Genomic DNA, 20,495 nt, shown 5'->3' with positions numbered 1-20,495 from the left:
ATTTTATTTTTTTAACAATTTATTTTTTTCTTTTTTTCTATTTTCCTTTTATTCTTCCTCTTTATTTTTATCTATTCTCATATTCTTCACTACAAATGAAATGACCCGATAGTCACGGGTGTCAAAAAGTGTATTTTCGAGACTCCGTTTTTGTAAATTGGATTCGTAAATATTTATTAAAAATATTTATGAAGTTAGTTGTGAGGTTAATTAGATTTTGGTTAGGTAAATTTACATGAATTAAGAGTAATTAGGTAAAAGGATTAAATTGCATATAAGGTAAAAGTTGAATTATAGATTAAAGAAAAATTAAAGGGACTAAAGAAGGAATTATGCCATTGGCATTAAATGAGGCGGCATAAGGATGAAATTATTATAAAATTTTAAGTTAAAATATATATTATAATACATTTACCTTGATAATTAAGTATATATATTATATTATATTATAATAAAACAAATAAATAAAGAATGAATAAATAAGAAAAAGATAAAGAAAAATAAATAGAAAAAGAGACAAAGCAAAAACGAAACAGAAAAGAAAAAGGAAAGAAAAAGAAAAAGGGAAAGAAAGAAAGGAGAAAGACAAGGCTAGGTTAGGGGTTTCAAAGTTTCAAGTTTAATTAGTTAGTCAATTTAGTTTATTTTTCTTGTAATTTTTATGTTTTTGGAATTTCGGTGTTAAATATTACTTGATCCAAGTCAAAATTTTAGAAATTATTGAGTTTTTAAGTGTTGTCTATATTGAATAATTTTAGTATTAGGGATTAAATTGATAGATTTTTAAGCTAGAAATGAAAAAGGATTAAATTGTAGAACAGATAATAATTTTTGTGTGATAGGGACTAAATTATGAAAAAATAAAAAATTTAGGAATTTATGTGAAAATAGGAAGTTAAATTTAGTTTAAAGTAGAATTTGTATGAAAATATAAGATTAATTGTGAAGAAATAAAGTTAGTCTCGGTTTAGGGACTAAATTGAAATTTAAGAAAATATTGAGTAAAAATTAAAATATTCAATATGAAATTGAATTATGTTGTATTGATGAATTTTAATTATTTTAATTCCGTAGCTACGTCGTATCAGAATCCTCAACTAAAAAGGAAAATATATATTATAATATATTTACTTTAATAATTAAGTATATATATTATATTATATTATATTATATTATATTATAATAAAACAAATAAATAAATAATGAATAAATAAGATAAAGATAAAGATAAAGAAATAGAAAAAGAGACAAAGCAAAAACGAAACAGAAAAGAAAGAGGAAAGAAAAAGAAAAAGGGAAAGAAAGAAAGGAGAAAGGAGAAAGACAAGGCTAAGTTAAGGGTTTCAAAGTTTCAAGTTCAATTAATTAGTTTATTTAGTTTATTTTTCTTGTAATTCTTATATTTTTGGAATCTCGGTGTTAAATATTACCTGACCCAAGTCAAAATTTTAGAAATTATTGAGTTTTTAAGTGTTGTCTATATTGAATAATTTTAGTATTAGGGATTAAATTGATAGATTTTTAAGTTAAAAATGAAAAAGGATTAAATTGTAGAACAGATAGTAAATTTTGTGTAATAGGGACTAAATTATGAAAAAATAAAAAATTTAGGAATTTATGTGAAAATAGGGAGTTAAATTTAGTTTAAAGTAGAATTTGTATGAAAATATAAGATTAATTGTGAAGAAAAAATAAAGTTAGCCTTGGTTTAGGGACTAAATTGAAATTTAGGCAAATATTGAGTAAAAATTAAAATATTCAATATGAAATTGAATTACGTTGTATTGATGAGTTTTAATTATTTTAATTTCGTAGCTACGTCGTACCAGAATCCTCAACTAAAAAGGGAAATATAAAGTCGACGAGGACTAACTTGGAATTTCCGGTTTGTATTTCTATAATACGAACTTAGTTATTAATTGTTATATTTTAATTAAATATTTATGGTAAGTGATTGAGGTGAGTATTTGGCATTTTGATATTGAATTGAATTGATATGTATATGTGATTATATGAAAATTTGATATTGGATATTGATTGTTTTAAAATGTGAAATTAAATTCTATTAATTGTATCGGGCTGAGTCGGATATAAATGGCATGCCATAGGATTGGAAGAGTTCAGGAATTTCTTCGACTTCGAGTCGATGAGACATTAGGTGTCAATTTACTACTTCGGATTAATTCGATGAGACACTGGGTGTCAAATTATCACTTCGAATTATCCAATGAGGCATTGAGTGCCAAACTGGTGTGTTTTGGTTGGATCCGCGTATCCGTCTGAGTCCGACTCGTGTTAATAGGGGTAAATGAATAGTAAAGTTTTATGATTGATATTGAAAGGGCATGGTATGAGAAATGGAAGTGAAATAGTGAATTGAAAATAGAATGTGAAATATGTTGCGAATATATGGAATATATGAGTTATATACTCATGAAATGAATATGGAATGGATAATGCAATTGTATAATGAAGTGTGAAATAAATTGTGAAAAGCTATTTATATAGCAAGTATGTGAATTGAGATATTTGTGAAACAAATGAAATATGATATGGTTGTTGTAATAATTAAACATTAATATGTGTTTATATTGCAATCGTATATTTGTAATTTATTATCTTTAAATATTCAGATTATAGAAATACCACTGAGTTTTTACTCAGCGTATGGTTTTGTTTTCCGTGCGCAGGTTAGGTACTCAATTTTAATCGTCGATTCAGTATCCAACAACGGTCCCGAACTCAAACATGGTGATGTTTATCTTTTTGTATCGGCATGTACCTAAGGTGTCTAATTAATAGTTATTTTGTGGATTGAATGTAAATGAGGTTATAAGTTTAATATTGGTTTGATGTATATATATACATGTGTTGTTTTTGAAGTTTTATTATGGCATGTTAATTTGGTGTTTAAGTGTTCATAAGTTAGGTAAAATGGATTAAATTAGGTATGTTTATAATTTGGACTTGAATGATACTTTGATCATATGATTTGTTGATATAATTGTGGTAACAATGAGGGTACATAGGTTAGGCACCTAGGATGATTGTTTTGACATGTTTTGGATGTGTTTTATCGTGTTTTGAATTGGTTAAATTAATAATTTTTGAGTTGTTTATTGTCCAAGCTTGCAGGGAATGGTAAACTTGCTATTTAAGGTACATTTTGAGTCTACATGGCCAGACACACGGACCTGTGACTGAACCGTGTGAGACACACAGCTAGCACACGGGCATGCGAGACCATTTCAAAAGGGCACATGGTCTGGCACACGGGCATGTGGCTTGACCGTGTGACCTAAGTCAGAGAGTTACATGGGTATAGACACGGGTTGGGATACGACCATGTGTCCCTATTTCAAATACCCACACGGCCTGAGACACGGGTGTGTCTCTTGACCGTGTGAACCCTGCAGCTTTGAAAATTCTTAATATTTTTTGAAAAATTCTCTGAGTTTTCGAATTAGTCCCGACTTGTTTCTAACATGTATTTTGGGCCTCGAGGGCTCGAATAAGGGACAATATGTATGAGTTTGATTTGTTTTGACTTGAACATTATATGATATGATATGCTTGAAATTATGTCTGTTTTATTGGTAATGCTCTGAAACCCTATTCCAGAGACGGAGGTGGGTTAGGGGTGTTACAACAAAAAACATAATATTTATTCACCAAATAAATCAAGTCATTGTTTCTTTCACATGATTCCTAAATTGAATTTCACTGAAAACCGAATATCAATCATTTTTAATCAAATCTCGATTTGAATATAACCTAATTTTGAAACTAAAATTGGATCTAACTAATCAATAAAAAAATTCATATCCTTAATCAAATCTAACCATAAATTGAATTATTTATATTCAAAACAAAATTTTCCATTTCCAAACTTTTACAAAAATGTGTAGATTATTCATTTCCTTTATTTTTATTTTTGACGAATAAAATTAAGCATACGAGAAAATTGATCTAAACCTTCTTGGATATTCTCAAGCAAGCTTGATTGGAAGTTGAGTATGGATGAACCAAAGAGAGAAATGGAGCATGAAATTAAACTGTTTTGGGTAAAGTTGAGGGTAAGTTTCATATGGTGGTTGTTTTAGTCATTGAAAGTGTAGAGCTCGTTTGAAGAATCCGTGAAACAACATAGTTTCAAGAGGTTGAAACTGTTGTAGGTAAGTTAGATAAAGTGGCCGTGGAGTTGGTTAGGAGGTTAAGGGAACGAGCTCGGAAAACTTTATTGAGGGTGGACTGTCATAAGTTACAACTGGTGAGGTATTTGAGTTAGGCGAGCTTATGGACTAGGTCATTGAGAGATCTAAATTGATTTGTTAAAGCAATGATGGACGATAAGGATTTATAATTGTGGGATGAGAATATGTGAATCAAGTTTTATTTTGGTTTTAGCTTTCAGCTTTTATTTTTTCATAAACATAAAAAAGTTTTAACAAATAGAAAATATAGAAAAATTACGTTAAAAGAGATGAAGAATAGAGGGAAACAGAGGGAAAAACAAAAGAAAATGAAAAATAAAGAAAAAAAGAAAGTTAAAAACATAAAAAGAAAAAAAATTGCTTAAAACAAAAAAAATATGGGGATCAAATATATAATTTAACCTAAAATTTTTGTTTGAAATGATGATTTAACGCATTACATCAGTTTACCGTTACATCAATAACGATAATTAATGACTGAATGACTAAAATGTTATAACACGTTAACGTAAGTAACTAAAACGTAACATTTCAAATATAAGTGACTAAAATGTAACTTAAGGTAAACAAAAGTGACTATTTGATAGTTTATCTGAAAAAATATTTAACTTTTTTGTTGGTAAATAACATATTTAACTTTTTTGCTTTTAATATTTATAATTTATAATTGAATATATAAAATTCTTACACAAGGATAAAGTATTCTTTTTAACTAAATAACCAGTAAAAAAATATTGGATGAAATGTTTTTCAAATTTTTTGTATATTAATTATATGAAAATAAAAAATAAAATAGAATAAATTAATGAAAAAAAAGTCAGCCAAACACAGCCTAGTAAATCCAACGATCAAATCATAGTTAAAGAAGAGGATCGGATTCTTCACTTCAAAGGAAATAAAAAGAAAAAGGAAAAGAAAAGAAAAATCAAATCTTTGGTTCTGTTCCAGTCCGGACAAGAAAAAGAGCAAAGAAACCGAGCAAAGATTCTGGCAAAGCGAATGGCTCAAACCATCTCCTACATTACCGGCTCTCAACTCCTTCCCCTTAAACGCCTTCCGAATATCGCCATCATAGATGTTAGGTTCAGTTCTCTACCTCTCTTTTTTCATTTGGGTTAATTTCCACGTTTTTATGTAGATTTTTTTGTTTCGGTTGATTATTTGGGAAGATACTCAATCTGGGTTTGTTTGTTGCTGTGGGAATTTATTAATTTAAGGGATGATGAAAGGAGTTATGATGGGCATATAGCTGGGTCTTTGCACTATGCCAGTGGCACTTTCACTGATAAGATCTCCAATCTTATCCAAGATGTCAAAGGCAAAGATACTCTTGTTTTTCATTGTGCTCTAAGCCAGGTACTTACTTTCTTCTTCATCTTCTGCTGCGTTTTCACCGTTTGACCTCTCTTATTTTATTGATTTCTATTTTGTTTTCTGATGGATCAAGATTGATAGTTTTGGCTTTGAGAGTCAATATTTGGCTTTTTTCATTGTTAATTAGGGTTGATGTTTCAAGTATTTGTGGATTAAGATTTGAAAGCTAGCTTAGTTAACATAGATATCACGAGATAATAAAAGACAGAGCTATTGCAACATCTGGATCTACCCAACAAATCAGCTTTCTCTAGCAAAAACATGTGCTTTGGGAAGATTGCAAGGATGACAGAATGGCCTATGCTATACTTTTCTGGCAAACAGTATTTCAGCATGCCTTGGTAGATTGGGAAATTCATATAGGTGTATTCAGGTAGTCTGTTTATTGCAACTGAAAATTACCTGTTCTGATTCCGAAGCTTGGACTTAGGTCTCTCTTAAAAGTTACAAGTCCACATTTAAGATTGTTTACTGTGGTGCTTACCTCCCTCCGGATGATGGTGTCATTTTTAGATTGATGTTTTAGTCTGGAATGAGATAACCACTATTCCTTCTGGAATGTATGTCTTGTGTTGAGTGAAGCCACGTAGAGTGAACAGGAGGTTCATCAGCATGGACTATAAAAGTGATGTGTGAATCAAGGTAGAATCGAAATACCTATTTGGGGCTGAAGTATATTTGGTTCGGTGCATTGCCTATACTCGAACTTAAGCTGTTTCTTTTCATTGTTTGTAATAAGTTTCGTCACAGTTTCTTTGACAGTGTTCTTTTTGTACTCTTCCTCCTGCTTGCATACAGTTGAGCATTCATAGATTTCAATTTGTAATTGCTTTTGAATAGATAATATATTCTTAGGTCCATGCTTTTGATCCTATCAGTGTGATTCATCATATGTCAGCATAAGATCGCAAGCTTACATGCATAACCAGTCCACATGATGCATTCAAATATTTTGTTCTCACATAATAATGGTTCCTTTCCATGGAAGAAGATCTGTACAAATGCTGAATATCCTGGTGATGATGCTTTTGCAGGTTCGTGGCCCAACTTGTGCACGGAGGTTAGCGTATCATCTAGAGGAGTTGAAGGAAGATACTGGGATCAAGAACATTTTGGTTTTGGAGCGCGGTTTCAATGGCTGGGAAGCTTCCGGACGACCTGTTTGTCGCTGCACTGACATCCCTTGCAAGGGCGAGAGTGCATAACCAACCATCCATTAGAATTAATTCGGGCTGATAAGGAAGCAAAAACATATATCATCTACTTGGTGCCAACCATTTTTTCGGTTATTCTCTCTTCTGATTGATAATGTTTAATGGAGATATACTATATTACTGGGTTTGGTTTCTACCAAGCTTGTTTTCACTTTTAACACTTGGTGCATGGCTGGTTACTGTCCCTTTCTGTTTGGGACAATATGCATTATATAGTTACTATGAATAAAAACCAAAAGTTATTAATACTATGATTCGAATTCGATTTACTGAAGTTAAAAGGTGATTGCATGAACAAATTGAACTATGAAAAAGAAAAAATACTCTCCCTATAATTAGACATGATCAATGATCCGAGCTACATATTCACCTTGATAGGCTCTATAAGGGTTGAATCTTGAATAGAAGTTATTTAAAAATGGTTTGGTCAAATCAATTTCTTTTACACACAAACAAGTGAACAACCTTAATCTAAAGTTTTTCAAAGTAAAATGGCTTTTGACTTTTTAAAAATTTGTTTGAGTAAAATAGCCCATTTATAAATTCCTCCCCCATTTCTAGCCAAACGAAATCATGATACTTTAGACTTAAATCTCACTACAGTAATCTTTTATAAAAATATTTTAGTTATTTTTTAATTAAGTGAATTTTTTATTGATTCGTGACACTAATCTAATTAAAGGCTTAAATAATAATTAAATAATTTAGCAAAATATGATTTTAAATAATCTTAAATTTTGTTAATTAAACAATAAAATCTTTCATCTAAAATAACGAATCTTACCTTCTACCCAAATAAAATAAAATAAAATAAAGTAAGAAGGGTAATATGCTAAACAATTTTAGATTTTAATCATCCTTAATTTACAATTTATGAACTAAATTCCTTACTTAAGAATTTAAATCATACTTTATAAAACCACATTTTCTTTATCCTTTCAAAAATATTTTAAAATATATTGTTAAATCAGTTTAGTTTTGGTTAAAATATGTCATAAGTTTTTGTACTGTTTTTAAAATTACAATTTAGTCCTGAAGCTTTTATATTTAAAAATTTAATCCCTCTATTTTTCATATTTCAGAATTCAAATCCAATTATTAGCATTGTTAATATTATTTTGTTAAATTTAAGTTCATTACAACATTATTTTTTTAGTTACATTGCTATTGAGTTTTTTTTAAATGTCACATCAAAAAAAATTAACGGTATTAATAATTGGACCTGAGTTTTGAAATTTGAAAAATAGAAAGAAAGATTAAATTTATGGAAATAAAAATATAAAGACTAAATTCTAAATTTAGAAAGAGTACAAGAACCTATAACACATTTTAACCTTCAGTTTTGGTTTGTTTGTATATTGGATCCGGTACCTCTATCCGGATCTCACTACCTACTAAAACCCGTTTTAATCCAGTGGAAATCCTATATATAACCAAATTATAGAATAAACGTCGAAACTAGAAAACTACATCTCAATTTCAAGAAGCACGAAAAAAAATCAAAATCTTCCAAAAGAGAAAAATTTAAAGATGGTGAATTTTAAGAATTTCATTTCAAATTCAATTAATTTTCTATAATTCTTCGACCAAAGTTGTAAATCCTTTTACTATTATTTTCAGGTTTGTATAGCTTGCCTATTGCCACTCTTCCTCGTACCGATCGTCAATATTTTGCCTCTCCTCTTCTATTTCATCATGGTAAATTTATTTATTCTTTAAACTATCTTCTTTTTAAGTATATACTTTAATTAACCTCTGTTTCGATCAATTCCTTTATTTTTTTTGTGGGGTTTAGGGTAAAGTTTACTGGCTTCTTGGATGGGAATACCGGAAACCGGAGAGGGCACCTGCGGCGTGTCCGTATAAGCCGCCTGCGAAAACGGAAAACTCTAGCAAAGTGAGTTATTACTAATTGCCAGCTTAAATTAATTTGTGCTTTTTCAAAAAAAAAAATTGAATAATTAATCCTAAGCTGCTCTAAAGTTAATTCTGGTTTAATATCTATGCTGGTATATTATAATTACTTGTTGAAATACTGTTAGTTAGGGTTAGTAAGGGGTTTTTCTTATGTGCAATTGGAAGATTCCAATTATATTATAACATGCTATGTTAGCCGACTCTTCATTTAGATCCCAACACATTTTCAGACATAGATATAAGGGCATGATTGGAATAACTTAGAAAAAGAAAATTAAGCATACCCATATCCAACATGTCACCCCAAGTATGTTACAATTAAAAGATATAGGTTAATGATGTGCATTAGTATAACTATAAACACTTTTGTTTTTTCTTCTGTTGTGTGAAAGAAGCATAAAGGATTCCAAAGATTTCCAACAAGGAAACTAAAAGATGTAGAACGTTCAGTACCAAATCTGGCCATGACTTGAGCAATGTCCTTCAGTGTTATTTTAATCTGAACAGGAGCTGCCTAAGTGGTCGTCTGTTCATCAATCTATTATAGTTTCATTGAGTTGAATATGGAGGTTTTATGCTTTGAACAATTTATTTCTCCCCTTATTTGGTTAGTGTGGAAAGGAGATGAGTGGAAAGAATTTCTAGTTTTTAGTGGAAAGGAGGGAAGAGATAAGTTAACTAACAATTTTGTTATTTATCTCTTTTGCTTTATTTGATATAAGCACTTATCAATAGATTAAAAAGTGTTGAGGATACGATCCAATTTTGAAAATGGTCTAAAACTTATTTTCCCCGAACCCCAAATATCCCTACTTGAGAGACCCTGATGGTGATTCTTTATGATCATGTAGAGTTATTGGGAGTTTTATTGATTGTTGATATAATTTTGACTCAACAAGCTCTATATCCTTTTTGAATGGTTATTATTACTTGAGTTATTGTTCTCCTTTGTCTACTTTCGTTCCAATTTTTTATTACTGTTTGAATCACTATATAATAACTTAGCATGAGTGGCCAAATTTACTGGTAGGTAGGTAGCAGGAATGTAAGATTTCATAAGCTAGTTAAAGTTGGGAAAGTGTTTCAGGTCCAATTGCAGGAGAAATGTCTTTTTCCTTTTTAATAAAAAAAGAAATGGAGTATGTAACATCTAATTCTCTTTGTGTTATTTGTGTTTTATGCAAGAGAGACATGCCAGTATGGACTGGTCTTAGTTCCATGAGTTGGTTTTGTATCATTCTCGAATAGAATATCTTTATTTGTAGCATTTTTAGTAGGCAGGGCTTCTCTGCAAGCTTATGTTGTGTGCAAAAGATCCAGCAACTGCCAACTTCAAAATGCTTTATATTGCTATACAAGTTATTGCTCAAAAGCTGAAAACAATCATGTTTGATTTTTGGCTGGTGGTTGTTGCTGCTGTCCTGGCTCTGGCCTCTCCAAGTTGTACATTTTAAAGTGTTTAGATGCGTTTATATAATCTTCAATTTCGTAATGATTTTCCGGTATTTTGACAGGTTTGGCCAGAAACTGAACCTACTGTACCAGAGTCTAGTTCAAAACCAATGGGAGTAACAGATAACAAGCAGGATTGATACTGAAGTTTGTAAGTGGGTTCCATGGAACAAAATCCAGGCATAAATGTATGATCTTTTTGAAGATTAACTTCTTAAGCTTGTTGATTTTATCTGAACAAAGAAAAAAGAATTTTGTTGATTTCCAGAGGAAAAAAATTACTGTCTTTTCATATATCATAAACATAGTAAAGCATGGGAAGTTGATGACTGATCAGTAGGAAATGTTTTTATAATCTAAGGCTAAGCTTTGGAAGTTATGGAATCAGTTATCCAGGTTAAGTGTGCATTGAAGTCTCGGTGAGAAAATGTGGATTACAAAGAAAATATTTCCTTGTAATCCCCCTTCCTAAGGACAGTCCAATTGAAGAAAATCAATCTGTTGCCTGGTCCATTAGCCCAAAAGCTCTTTTATCCTGCATCTTAGCCTTGTACTTCCACCACCGAGTTATTTTATGCACGATAAAAAAATAATTAAAATATAATGATAGAAAATAATATTCCTTTTGATCTTAAAAAAAATACTACTAATATATTAATATTATAGTATAAATCATTAATCATCATGACGACATAGGTGAAAAATTTACCTAAAAAATGTATATTTATTAAAATTTTATGTATTTATGGAAAAATTAAAATAAGAGTAGTAAAACTGAGTATTTAAATACCATAGCATCAAGTTTAAATCTTATTTAAGTGTGGTTTTTATTTTTATTTTTTGATCATAAAAGCATGCAAAAAGTTCAATACAAATTGGTATCCCGAAACAACATCAACTCAGTTACGCAGAAGGGGGGTTAAATAGTCCGGAAGCTGTCGACGAAAGGAATACAAACATAGCAAAATACATTCAGTGGAAGGAACAATAACAGAGCTTCCAAGTCTGGCCAGCATGTTTGCATAGCAGTTGCCTTCCTAAATGCGTGTTTTACTTTGTAACGTTCAAACTAGGAGATAATGGTCCTGCACTCGTGAACAAGTGAAAATAAAAGGGGGTTAGTGATAGTGTCATTCTCGATGAAAGCAATGACAGAAGTAGCATCAAGTTCAATAAGAATATTTCTGACATTAAGATCTTTAACAAGATGCAACCCATCCCTAAGCGCCTACAGTTCCGCACACACACTCGTGTGTAGGGGACTGTGTCGATAGCTTCCCACGATCCAATCTCCTTTACTGTCCCTAATCAACACTCCTGCTCCCGCCTTCCCTGAGTTAGAAAGTGCAGAGCCATCACTAAGGATTGGAAAGGACTTAATAGGGGCTGAGATAACAAAATGCTCCATGGCTTTATTCGTGACGTCGTTATACAATTCCTTTCCTGCGAAAATCTTCTTGCCATATAGTAAAAGCAAACAACACCTTCCAAGGTATACTATGAATAGGGTGCCATTTCTTTGAAGTAATATTGTTGATGATCCAGTCATTCAGACTTTGATTAACAGATCCTGAAGAAACCGAAGGAGGTCTGATTGACTACCACCAATATTTCGACTTCTCACAATTCATGAGGATATTTTCGGTAGTTTCTTGATGCCTTAAGCAAAACGAGCAAGTACTATCAAGTAGGATTTGTCTACAAGCTAGGAAACTCTCTGTAGGAATCGCATCATGTAAACACTTTCAGAGAAAGAACCTAACTTTAGGTGGTATTTTCAATTTCCATATTCTTTCCATCCAGTTGCAGCTCTTGCAGAACCAATCCCTGGGGGGACAAACTTACTTCTTACAAGCTCTTAAGCACTCGATAGAGTAAATAAACCTTTACCCTCATAATTCCAGTAAATCCCATCATTAGCATTAGACCAAGAGGAAATGTGGGTGCTTATAAAAGCCTCCATAATATTTTCCAAAACAGTTAGTGATAGAGCTTCCAGTCCCTGTTCATCCCAACCCAACTTCACTTGTTTAAATGATAGATCAGCTTCTCCCTTGCACTAGGGACCTAGGAGCTCCTATGCCTGACCAGTTGTCTTCGCAAAACCTGTCAACCTCTCCTTGCGAACCACCCATCGAATGCCTTCTTGCAGTAATCCACTCACCTTTCTAAGAGAGCTCCATATGTTCGACACATTTTGAACATTTCTAGTCTCCAGTCTCCCTTGGACGTATTTTGCAAGCAAGAGTTTAACCCATAATTCATCCTTCCCATGAATCATTCTCCATCCAAGTTTAATAAGAAAGGATTTGTTCTTGCAAGCAGCAGTCTTGAGACCCAATCCCCCTTGGTCCTTGTATTTGGTGACAGTTTCCCATTTAATCTTATGTAATTTCCTTCTATCCGCCCCATTGGAAGTTACGGTTAATTCTATCAAGGTCCCTGCAAATGCTTAAGGGGAGCAAGGAGCCTTACGCCCCGCTGGTAACAACAAATTAGCTTTCCAACCACAAAGCTTTTGTCTGACTTTGTCCGCAACAAACTCATAATAAAAAATTTTCACCCTAGAATTGAGTAGAGGGAAACCCAAATAACGGCCCAGTTCATCCGTAGCCCTGATTTGGAGCTCATTACAAACTTCTTCCGTTAGTCGAGTGTTTGTATTTGGAGAGAAAAATTTCTTGATTTCTCCAAGCTGATTTTTTGCCCGATTCCTTTGAAAATTTCATCAAGATATGTTTGATTAATTGGACTGAGCCTTTATCAACTTTAGCAAAAAGTAAAACATCATCGACAAAGAACAAATGCGATATTTCTGGTCCTCCAGTCCCCTAGACGCCTTTAAAGGCCTCCATTTTTTCTCCATGCAAGCTTTATGAATTCCATACGCATGATAAATAAATAAGGAGATAAAAGGGTCTCCTTGTTTTATATCTTGAGTAGGGCTAAACTCCGGAGGTTTCTCACCATTAACAATTACCGACATAGAAGATTTGGATACACACTCCAATCCACTCTTCCGGAAAATGGAAATAGGTAAGGACTTTCCTAATAAAGTCCCATTCCAATTTATGGTAAGTTTTCTCCATATCAATTTTAATGATCATGTATCCACATTTTTCTTTCCTATGTCTCATGAAATGTATAATTTCTTGAGCAAAAATGACATTGTCTATAATTTGTCTACCTAAGACAAAGCTTCCTTGTAAGGGGGAAATGAGCTTACCAAACATAGGTCTTAGCTTTTGCACCATCAGTTTCGTAATAAATTTGTAAGTGATGTTACAAAGGCTAATGGAACAATGAGGGTATTGTTAGTCCCTTCTAATAGCTTGCCCAAGTCGAAGGTTTCCTTGACCATAGAAAAGATTCTTTATTTAACCTGCTGCTAACACTTGAAAAGAGATTGGATGAAGGCCATTAAGTCCGGAGGCCTTCAAGGGTTTAAAAGACCAAACAACCCTTGCCACCTCGATCTCGCTAATCGGGTCAAAGAGGGCATTCTGATTCTCCACGTTGAGTATCGGCTAGTCTAAGGGCGAGGTCTCGATCTTACGCAAATCCCATTCTTGACCAAAGGTGAAGAGCCCTTCAAAGTACTGTTGTATGATATAAGTAATGGCACTCTTCTCATAAATCCAATCTCCTCTATCATTTTTCAGTGCCAAAATACGATTAAAACTTCTCCTTTTGATTGTACTGAGGTGGAAAAAGCGGGTGTTTCGTTCACCTTCAATAATCCAATTCACTCTGGACTTCATAACCCATAAATCCTTTTCTTGGGCCAAAATCTCTTGGTATCCACAAGTTAGCTTTCGTTGAAGTTCTAGGAGATGATTATTAGAATTATTTTCAAGAGCTCTCTCAATGCCCACAAGCCGAGGCATCAACTTCTTCTTATTAATGGACACATTTCCAAAGGTTGCCCGATTCCAAATCTTCCAAGTAATCGGTATAGGATTTAATCATAGAATTAATTGGTTGTCCAATGCAACTCCAAAAAGGGTTTATCGTACTTTGAAATTCAGGATGTCTCAACCACATTTTCTAAAACCTAAACAGTTTGTTTCCACTTGGCATCGAGCAATTAATCAACCTTAACAAGAATGGTGAATGATCCGATCTAACTCTAGGAAGATGAGAAATCAAGGCATTTGGGTAGATCACTTTCCACTCAGGGTTCGCAAAGATATAATCAATCCTTTTTTGGATTAATGAGGAAAGTTCCCTACCGTTTTTCCATCTAAAGCGTGGACCCCAAAAGCCTAAGTCCATCACATTATAAGAGTTGGGACACTTATAGAAGGCATTTCACCTATTTGAATTTACAGGCAATCCTCCTTTCTTATTACTACTAGATAGGACCTCATTAAAGTCCCCCATTATAGCTCAAGGAAGCTAATATTTACTAGCAATTAAAGCTAAGTTCTCTCACAAAAGTTTAGGTTCACTAAATATCGGACTAGCATAAATTGCAGACAAAATCCAAGTAAAGTTAGAGTCACGTAACTTAACCAACTCAACGCATGGATCTCCTGCTCTGTAGAGCAAAGTTCCTCCACGTCGATCGTCTTGGACCTCCAAAGTATCCAAATGCCCCCTTTGAACCATTTGTGCGAGTATCCATCCATCTGTCAAAAGGTAAGCTCGCTAAAATCCTAGGTACATCTATACCCCTAGCCCTCGTTTCAGTGATAACCATCAAATGAGGGTTATAAACACTAGCCAAATCCCTAACAGTTTTACCAAAGTCCGCATGCCGTGCACCCCTACAGTTCCTGCTAATGATAGTGATATTGTTGCGCGGAAGCGTGTGAAAGAGTAAAATTATTGTACTAAAAAATCACACTAAGTTCAATTCCCAGGAAAGAGAGGTGGATCACGAGGATCACTTAAGTACCAAGTCTTTCCTAGCCAGAATATCCCTCTATCGTAATTTAATAGCACAATAAATCACTACAATCAAATTCACAAAATATGAACAATAAATAGTAAAGAACACCAGAATTTTAACGAGGTTCGGCAAATCTTGCCTACGTCCTCGGGCACTACCAAATATATTTCACTCCAAAAATACAAGTGAAACTTTACAAATAGGGAGAGAGAACAATTGCCTTAAGTAGAGAATGGCAAATGTGGGATGATGAGAATGAGCAATGGTTGGCCTATTTATAGTTGAGATTCAAGGGCCACCTTGCAAAGTCACTATTCACTTAGGGACCAAAAATTGCTATTTTCCCATGCCCAACACTAAATAAAATATTTGGTGCCCATAACTTTGACCTTTCCAAAGTATGGGTAGGTATGGGAAAGGTATGGGCAAGGTATGGGGTATGGGTATATTCTAATAATCTCCACCTTGAAGATTTGATTAGGATAATCTTATCTTCACACAATTCTTTCTGCTTTTGACAACAATACTTGATAGTGCCTTCTTCAACTGTTAAACTTGCAGGATATTAATCAAGTTCAAACAATGTTCGAACTTGGTTGCTGTTACCACCTTGGTCATCATATCTGCGGGATTATCTGCAGTCTTGATCTTCTGAAGACAAATTTTCCCCTCTTCAATAATTTCCCGCACAAAATGGAATCGTACGTCGATATGTTTTGTACGTGCATGATAGACTTGATTCTTTGCTAAATGAATAGCACTTTGACTATCACAATACACGTTAATATGCTCCTGAACCAACCCCAAGGTTTTAGCCATACCTTGTAACCAAACAGCCTCCTTTACAGCCTCTGTTACAGCCATGTACTCGGCTTCTGTGGTTGACAATGCAACTGTAGACTGTAGTGTAGACTTCCAACTTATTGGTCCTCCAGCAAGTGTAAACACATAACCGGTGGTTGATCTTCGCTTGTCCAAATCACCGGCATAGTCAGAATCAACGTACCCAATAACACCTTTACCAAGTGTACTATCCTGCTTGAACAGTAATCCAACATCCACGGTCTTCTGAATATACCGTAGAATCCATTTCACAGCTTGCCAATGTCCTTTTCCAGGATTATGCATATACCTGCTCACTATACTAACTGCCTGTGAAATGTCGGGTCTTGTACACACCATTGCATACATCAAGCTACCCACTGCATTAGAATACGGAACTTGCAACATGTATTCTTGTTCCGTATTCGTCGAAGGAGATAGTTGTGCAGAAAGCTTGAAATGAGAAGCCAACGGGGTACTTACAGGTTTGGTCTGCTCGTTCATACCAAACTGCTGTAGTACTTTCTTCAAATACTGCTTCTGAGACAAGCTAACTCTGCCATGAGCTCTATCTCTACATATTTCCATGCCGAGAATCTTTTTAGCTTCTCCTAGATCTTTCATCTCAAACTCGAGATTGAGTTGAGTCTTCAATCTTTCAATCTCAACTTTGCTCTTAGATGCTATTAGCATATCATCAACATATAAGAGCAAGTATATGAAAGTTCCTTCTTGTAGCTTCTGAAAATACACGCAATGATCAAATTTACTTCTTGTGTACCTTTGCCCTTTCATGAACTGATCAAATCGCTTGTACCACTGCCTCGGAGATTGCTTCAATCCATAAAGCGACTTTGTCAGTTTGCAAATCCAATTTTCTTTTCCAGCAACCTTGAATCCATCTGGCTGAGTCATATAGATTTCCTCTTCCAAATCACCGTGTAAAAACGCGGTCTTCACATCAAGCTGAACTAGTTCAAGATCATATTGCGCAACCAAGGCTAGCAAAATCCGAATAGACGAATGCTTCACAACTGGAGAAAACACTTCATTGTAGTCTATTCCTTCTTTCTGAGCGTAACCCTTTGCTACCAATCTAGCCTTGTATCGAATTTCATTTTTACCAGGAAATCCTTCCTTCTTTGCATATACCCATTTGCATCCAATTGCCTTCTTTCCCTTGGGCAGTCTCACCAACTCCCAAGTCCTATTTTTATGAAGAGACTGCATTTCTTCATTCATAGCTTGCTTCCACTTTACACCATCAGAGTTACTTATTGCTTCTGTGTAAGTGGAAGGAACATCATCATCTGCAATTGGAAGTGCATAGGCCACCATATCGTCAAAGCGAGCAGGCTTACGAATCTCTCTTCTTGGCCTCCTATATGCAATTGAATCTTGTTGCTGTAGAAGTTCTTGGGTCGAAACTTCTTCATCATTTGTTCTTTCAATATTAGCTGGATCATCATTAACCTTTTCAAACTCCACCTGCTGCAAAGTACTACTGGTTTTGTCATCCTTTTGTGAATCCTCGTTCTTCATCATGGTTGATTCATCAAAAGTTACATCTCTACTGAAAACAATCTTCCTTGTATCAGGACACCAGAGACGGTATCCTTTTACACCACCAGTTATACCCATGAATAATGCTTTCTTTGCTCTTGGGTCTAACTTAGATTCTTTTACATGATAATATGCAGTGGAACCAAAAACATGTAAAGAATCATAATCAGTAGCAGGTTTACCAGTCCACATCTCCATAGGAGTTTTTCTATTTATTGCAGCTGATGGCAATCGGTTAATTAGATGGCACGCATATGTAACTGCCTCAGCCCAAAATTCCTTGCCCAATCCAGCATTGGACAACATACATCGAACTTTCTCCAGTATAGTCCGATTCATGCGTTCTGCCACCCCATTCTGCTGTGGTGTATCTCGAACAGTGAAGTGTCGCACAATGCCCTCATCTTGACATACTTGTAGAAATGGATCATTTTTGTACTCAGTACCATTATCTGATCGAAGTCGTTTGACCTTTCGACCTGTCTGAGTCTCCACCATCTTCTTCCACTTCAGAAATGCATCCAAAACTTCATTTTTTCTTTTCATTAGATACACCCATACTTTTCTTGAATAATCATCAAGAAAAGTGACAAAATAGTGCATACCTCCCAAAGAAGCCACTTTGGTAGGTCCCCACACATCACTGTGAACATAGTCCAGAATTCCTTTCGTATTGTGAATTGCTGAACCAAATTTTACCCTCGTCTGCTTGCCCAGAACACAATGTTCACAGAATTCCAATTTGCAAGAATTTGCACCTTTCAACAAGCCTTGCTTCGCCAAAGTCTGCAAAGCTTTTTCACCAGCATGTCCCAATCGCCTATGCCATAACCTGGTAGCCTCTGAATCTGCATCTTTCGCAGAAGCTGTTGATGTTGATCCAATAACTGTACTTCCATTTAAATAGTACAAGTTATTTCTTCTAGTGCCTTTCATCACCGTCAATACCCCAGCTACTACCTTTAGTAATCCATCTCTCAAAGTGATTGTGAGCCCTTTAGATTCTAGGGCCCCTAATGAGATGAGATTTTTCTTCAAGCTGGGTACATAGCGAACATCTGTCAGAACTTGGATTGATCCGTCATGGTTCTTCAATTTGATTGTACCTACACCCATTGTCTTACAGGCACTATCATTGCCCATAAAAACAACTCCACCTTCTAGTTCTTCAAGACTAGAAAACCAGTCCTTATTAGGACACATATGGTAAGTACATCCCGAATCCAATATCCACTCATCCGTTTGACATGCCATTGCCATGCCAACCAAGCTAAAATCTGACTCCTCATCATGCTCCGCTACACATGCATTAGAAATAGACTTGCCCTTTTGTAACTTAGGACAATTCTTTTTCCAATGCCCTTTCTCACGACAAAAGGCACATTCATCTTTGGCGGGTCTCCCTTTGGACTTACCCCTTCTACCAGGTTTGCTGCTGTGTGAACGACCTCTTACTGTTAAGACTTCTGCAGTTGTATCTCTGTGATCTCTTTTATCTTTCTTCCGAGTCTCAGATCTATACAACGCACTACAAACTGCATCAAATGTGATCGTGTCCTTCCCATGAAGCAATGTGGTGGTAAGATGATCATATTCATCAGGAAGGGAATTCAACAATAATAATGCCTTGTCTTCATCTTCAAATTTCTCATCCAAATTTAGCAAGTCTGCTAAAATTTTTATTGAATGAGTTCACATGGTCATTCATCGACATACCGGGTGCATACGTGAATCGATAAAGTTTCTTTTTCATATAAAGCCTATTTTCAAGACTTTTCGTTAGAAACTTTTCTTCCAGTGTATCCCATAACTTCTTCGCTGATGTCTCCCTCATGACAGAGTACTTCTGCTCTTTGGCCAAACATAGGCGGATTGTACCACACGCCTGTCTATTGATCTTGGCCCACTCCTTGTCATCCATCTTGTCAGGTTTTTCTTCAAGGGCTATATCTAGCTCTTGCTGATATAAGACATCCAGGATCTCACATTGCCACATACCAAAATTATTGGTACCGTCAAATTTCTCTACTTCAAATTTTGCATTTGTCACAGTAGTCCTTGCTGATGACGATGCTGCTGCCATTTTTCTCCTCAATCCCAACTACTGTATACGTGAACAGTACCGTATACGTGAATAGTGCCGTATACGTGAATAGTGCCGTATACGTGAATAGTACCGTAAACGGTCGTATTTCCCAAGTACGAATCTGGCTCTGATACCAATTGTTGCGCGGAAGCGTGTGAAAGAGTAAAATTATTGTACTAAAAAATCACACTAAGTTCAATTCCCAGGAAAGAGAGGTGGATCACGAGGATCACTTAAGTACCAAGTCTTTCCTAGCCAGAATATCCCTCTATCGTAATTTAATAGCACAATAAATCACTACAATCAAATTCACAAAATATGAACAATAAATAGTAAAGAACACCAGAATTTTAACGAGGTTCGGCAAATCTTGCCTACGTCCTCGGGCACTACCAAATATATTTCACTCCAAAAATACAAGTGAAACTTTACAAATAGGGAGAGAGAACAATTGCCTTAAGTAGAGAATGGCAAATGTGGGATGATGAGAATGAGCAATGGTTGGCCTATTTATAGTTGAGATTCAAGGGCCACCTTGCAAAGTCACTATTCACTTAGGGACCAAAAATTGCTATTTTCCCATGCCCAACACTAAATAAAATATTTGGTGCCCATAACTTTGACCTTTCCAAAGTATGGGTAGGTATGGGAAAGGTATGGGCAAGGTATGGGGTATGGGTATATTCTAATAGATATGATTATCGAATGGTTGGTTAGAAGGATGTGTCGGGTCCCTTTCAAAGCCCCTTATCAAGTTGGGATAGAACCAAGGCTTCATCTCCACTTTGTTCATGAAGCTTGATCTGCCCTTGAACCTTATAGGCCGTACTCAGATTCGGAACTGCTGGATTAGTAGGTTCACTCTCAACTCGAACGCAGTGAATTTTTGGTCCATAAGGTGAAACTCCAAAGGTTCCTCCTCTAGACGGTACTGTGGAATCTCCATAATCCATTGTTCC

The 20,495-nt window shown here is 34.7% G+C and overlaps 2 protein-coding genes and 1 long non-coding RNA gene across 3 annotated transcripts; 2 read left to right on the top strand and 1 right to left on the bottom strand.

Moving 5' to 3' along the window:
- Positions 1-5,042: 5,042 nt before the first annotated feature.
- LOC107908749 (dual specificity phosphatase Cdc25) lies at positions 5,043-7,048 on the top strand. The gene is made up of 3 exons (XM_016836011.2): positions 5,043-5,296; positions 5,432-5,570; positions 6,623-7,048. Exons 1-3 carry the CDS (start codon positions 5,214-5,216, stop codon positions 6,791-6,793), a joined length of 393 nt encoding a protein of 130 aa, XP_016691500.1. The 5' UTR covers positions 5,043-5,213; the 3' UTR covers positions 6,794-7,048.
- Positions 7,049-8,140: 1,092 nt separating this feature from the next.
- Positions 8,141-10,465, top strand: LOC107908748 (uncharacterized). The gene is made up of 4 exons (XM_016836010.2): positions 8,141-8,335; positions 8,423-8,500; positions 8,598-8,699; positions 10,234-10,465. Exons 1-4 carry the CDS (start codon positions 8,333-8,335, stop codon positions 10,309-10,311), a joined length of 261 nt encoding a protein of 86 aa, XP_016691499.1. The 5' UTR covers positions 8,141-8,332; the 3' UTR covers positions 10,312-10,465.
- Positions 10,466-10,981: 516 nt separating this feature from the next.
- On the bottom strand, positions 10,982-15,066 carry LOC121220935 (uncharacterized). The gene is made up of 2 exons (XR_005918207.1): positions 11,361-15,066; positions 10,982-11,256 (listed from the first exon to the last, which is right to left on the bottom strand). It is a non-coding gene; the product is annotated as an uncharacterized lncRNA (long non-coding RNA).
- Positions 15,067-20,495: the final 5,429 nt, after the last annotated feature.

Source organism: Gossypium hirsutum, chromosome D09 (genome assembly GCF_007990345.1).
Source record: "Gossypium hirsutum isolate 1008001.06 chromosome D09, Gossypium_hirsutum_v2.1, whole genome shotgun sequence".
In the NCBI taxonomy this organism is placed as follows: domain Eukaryota; kingdom Viridiplantae; phylum Streptophyta; class Magnoliopsida; order Malvales; family Malvaceae; genus Gossypium; species Gossypium hirsutum.
The sequence above is the reverse complement of the archived record's forward strand: the minus strand, read 5'-3'. Positions and strand labels throughout refer to the sequence as shown.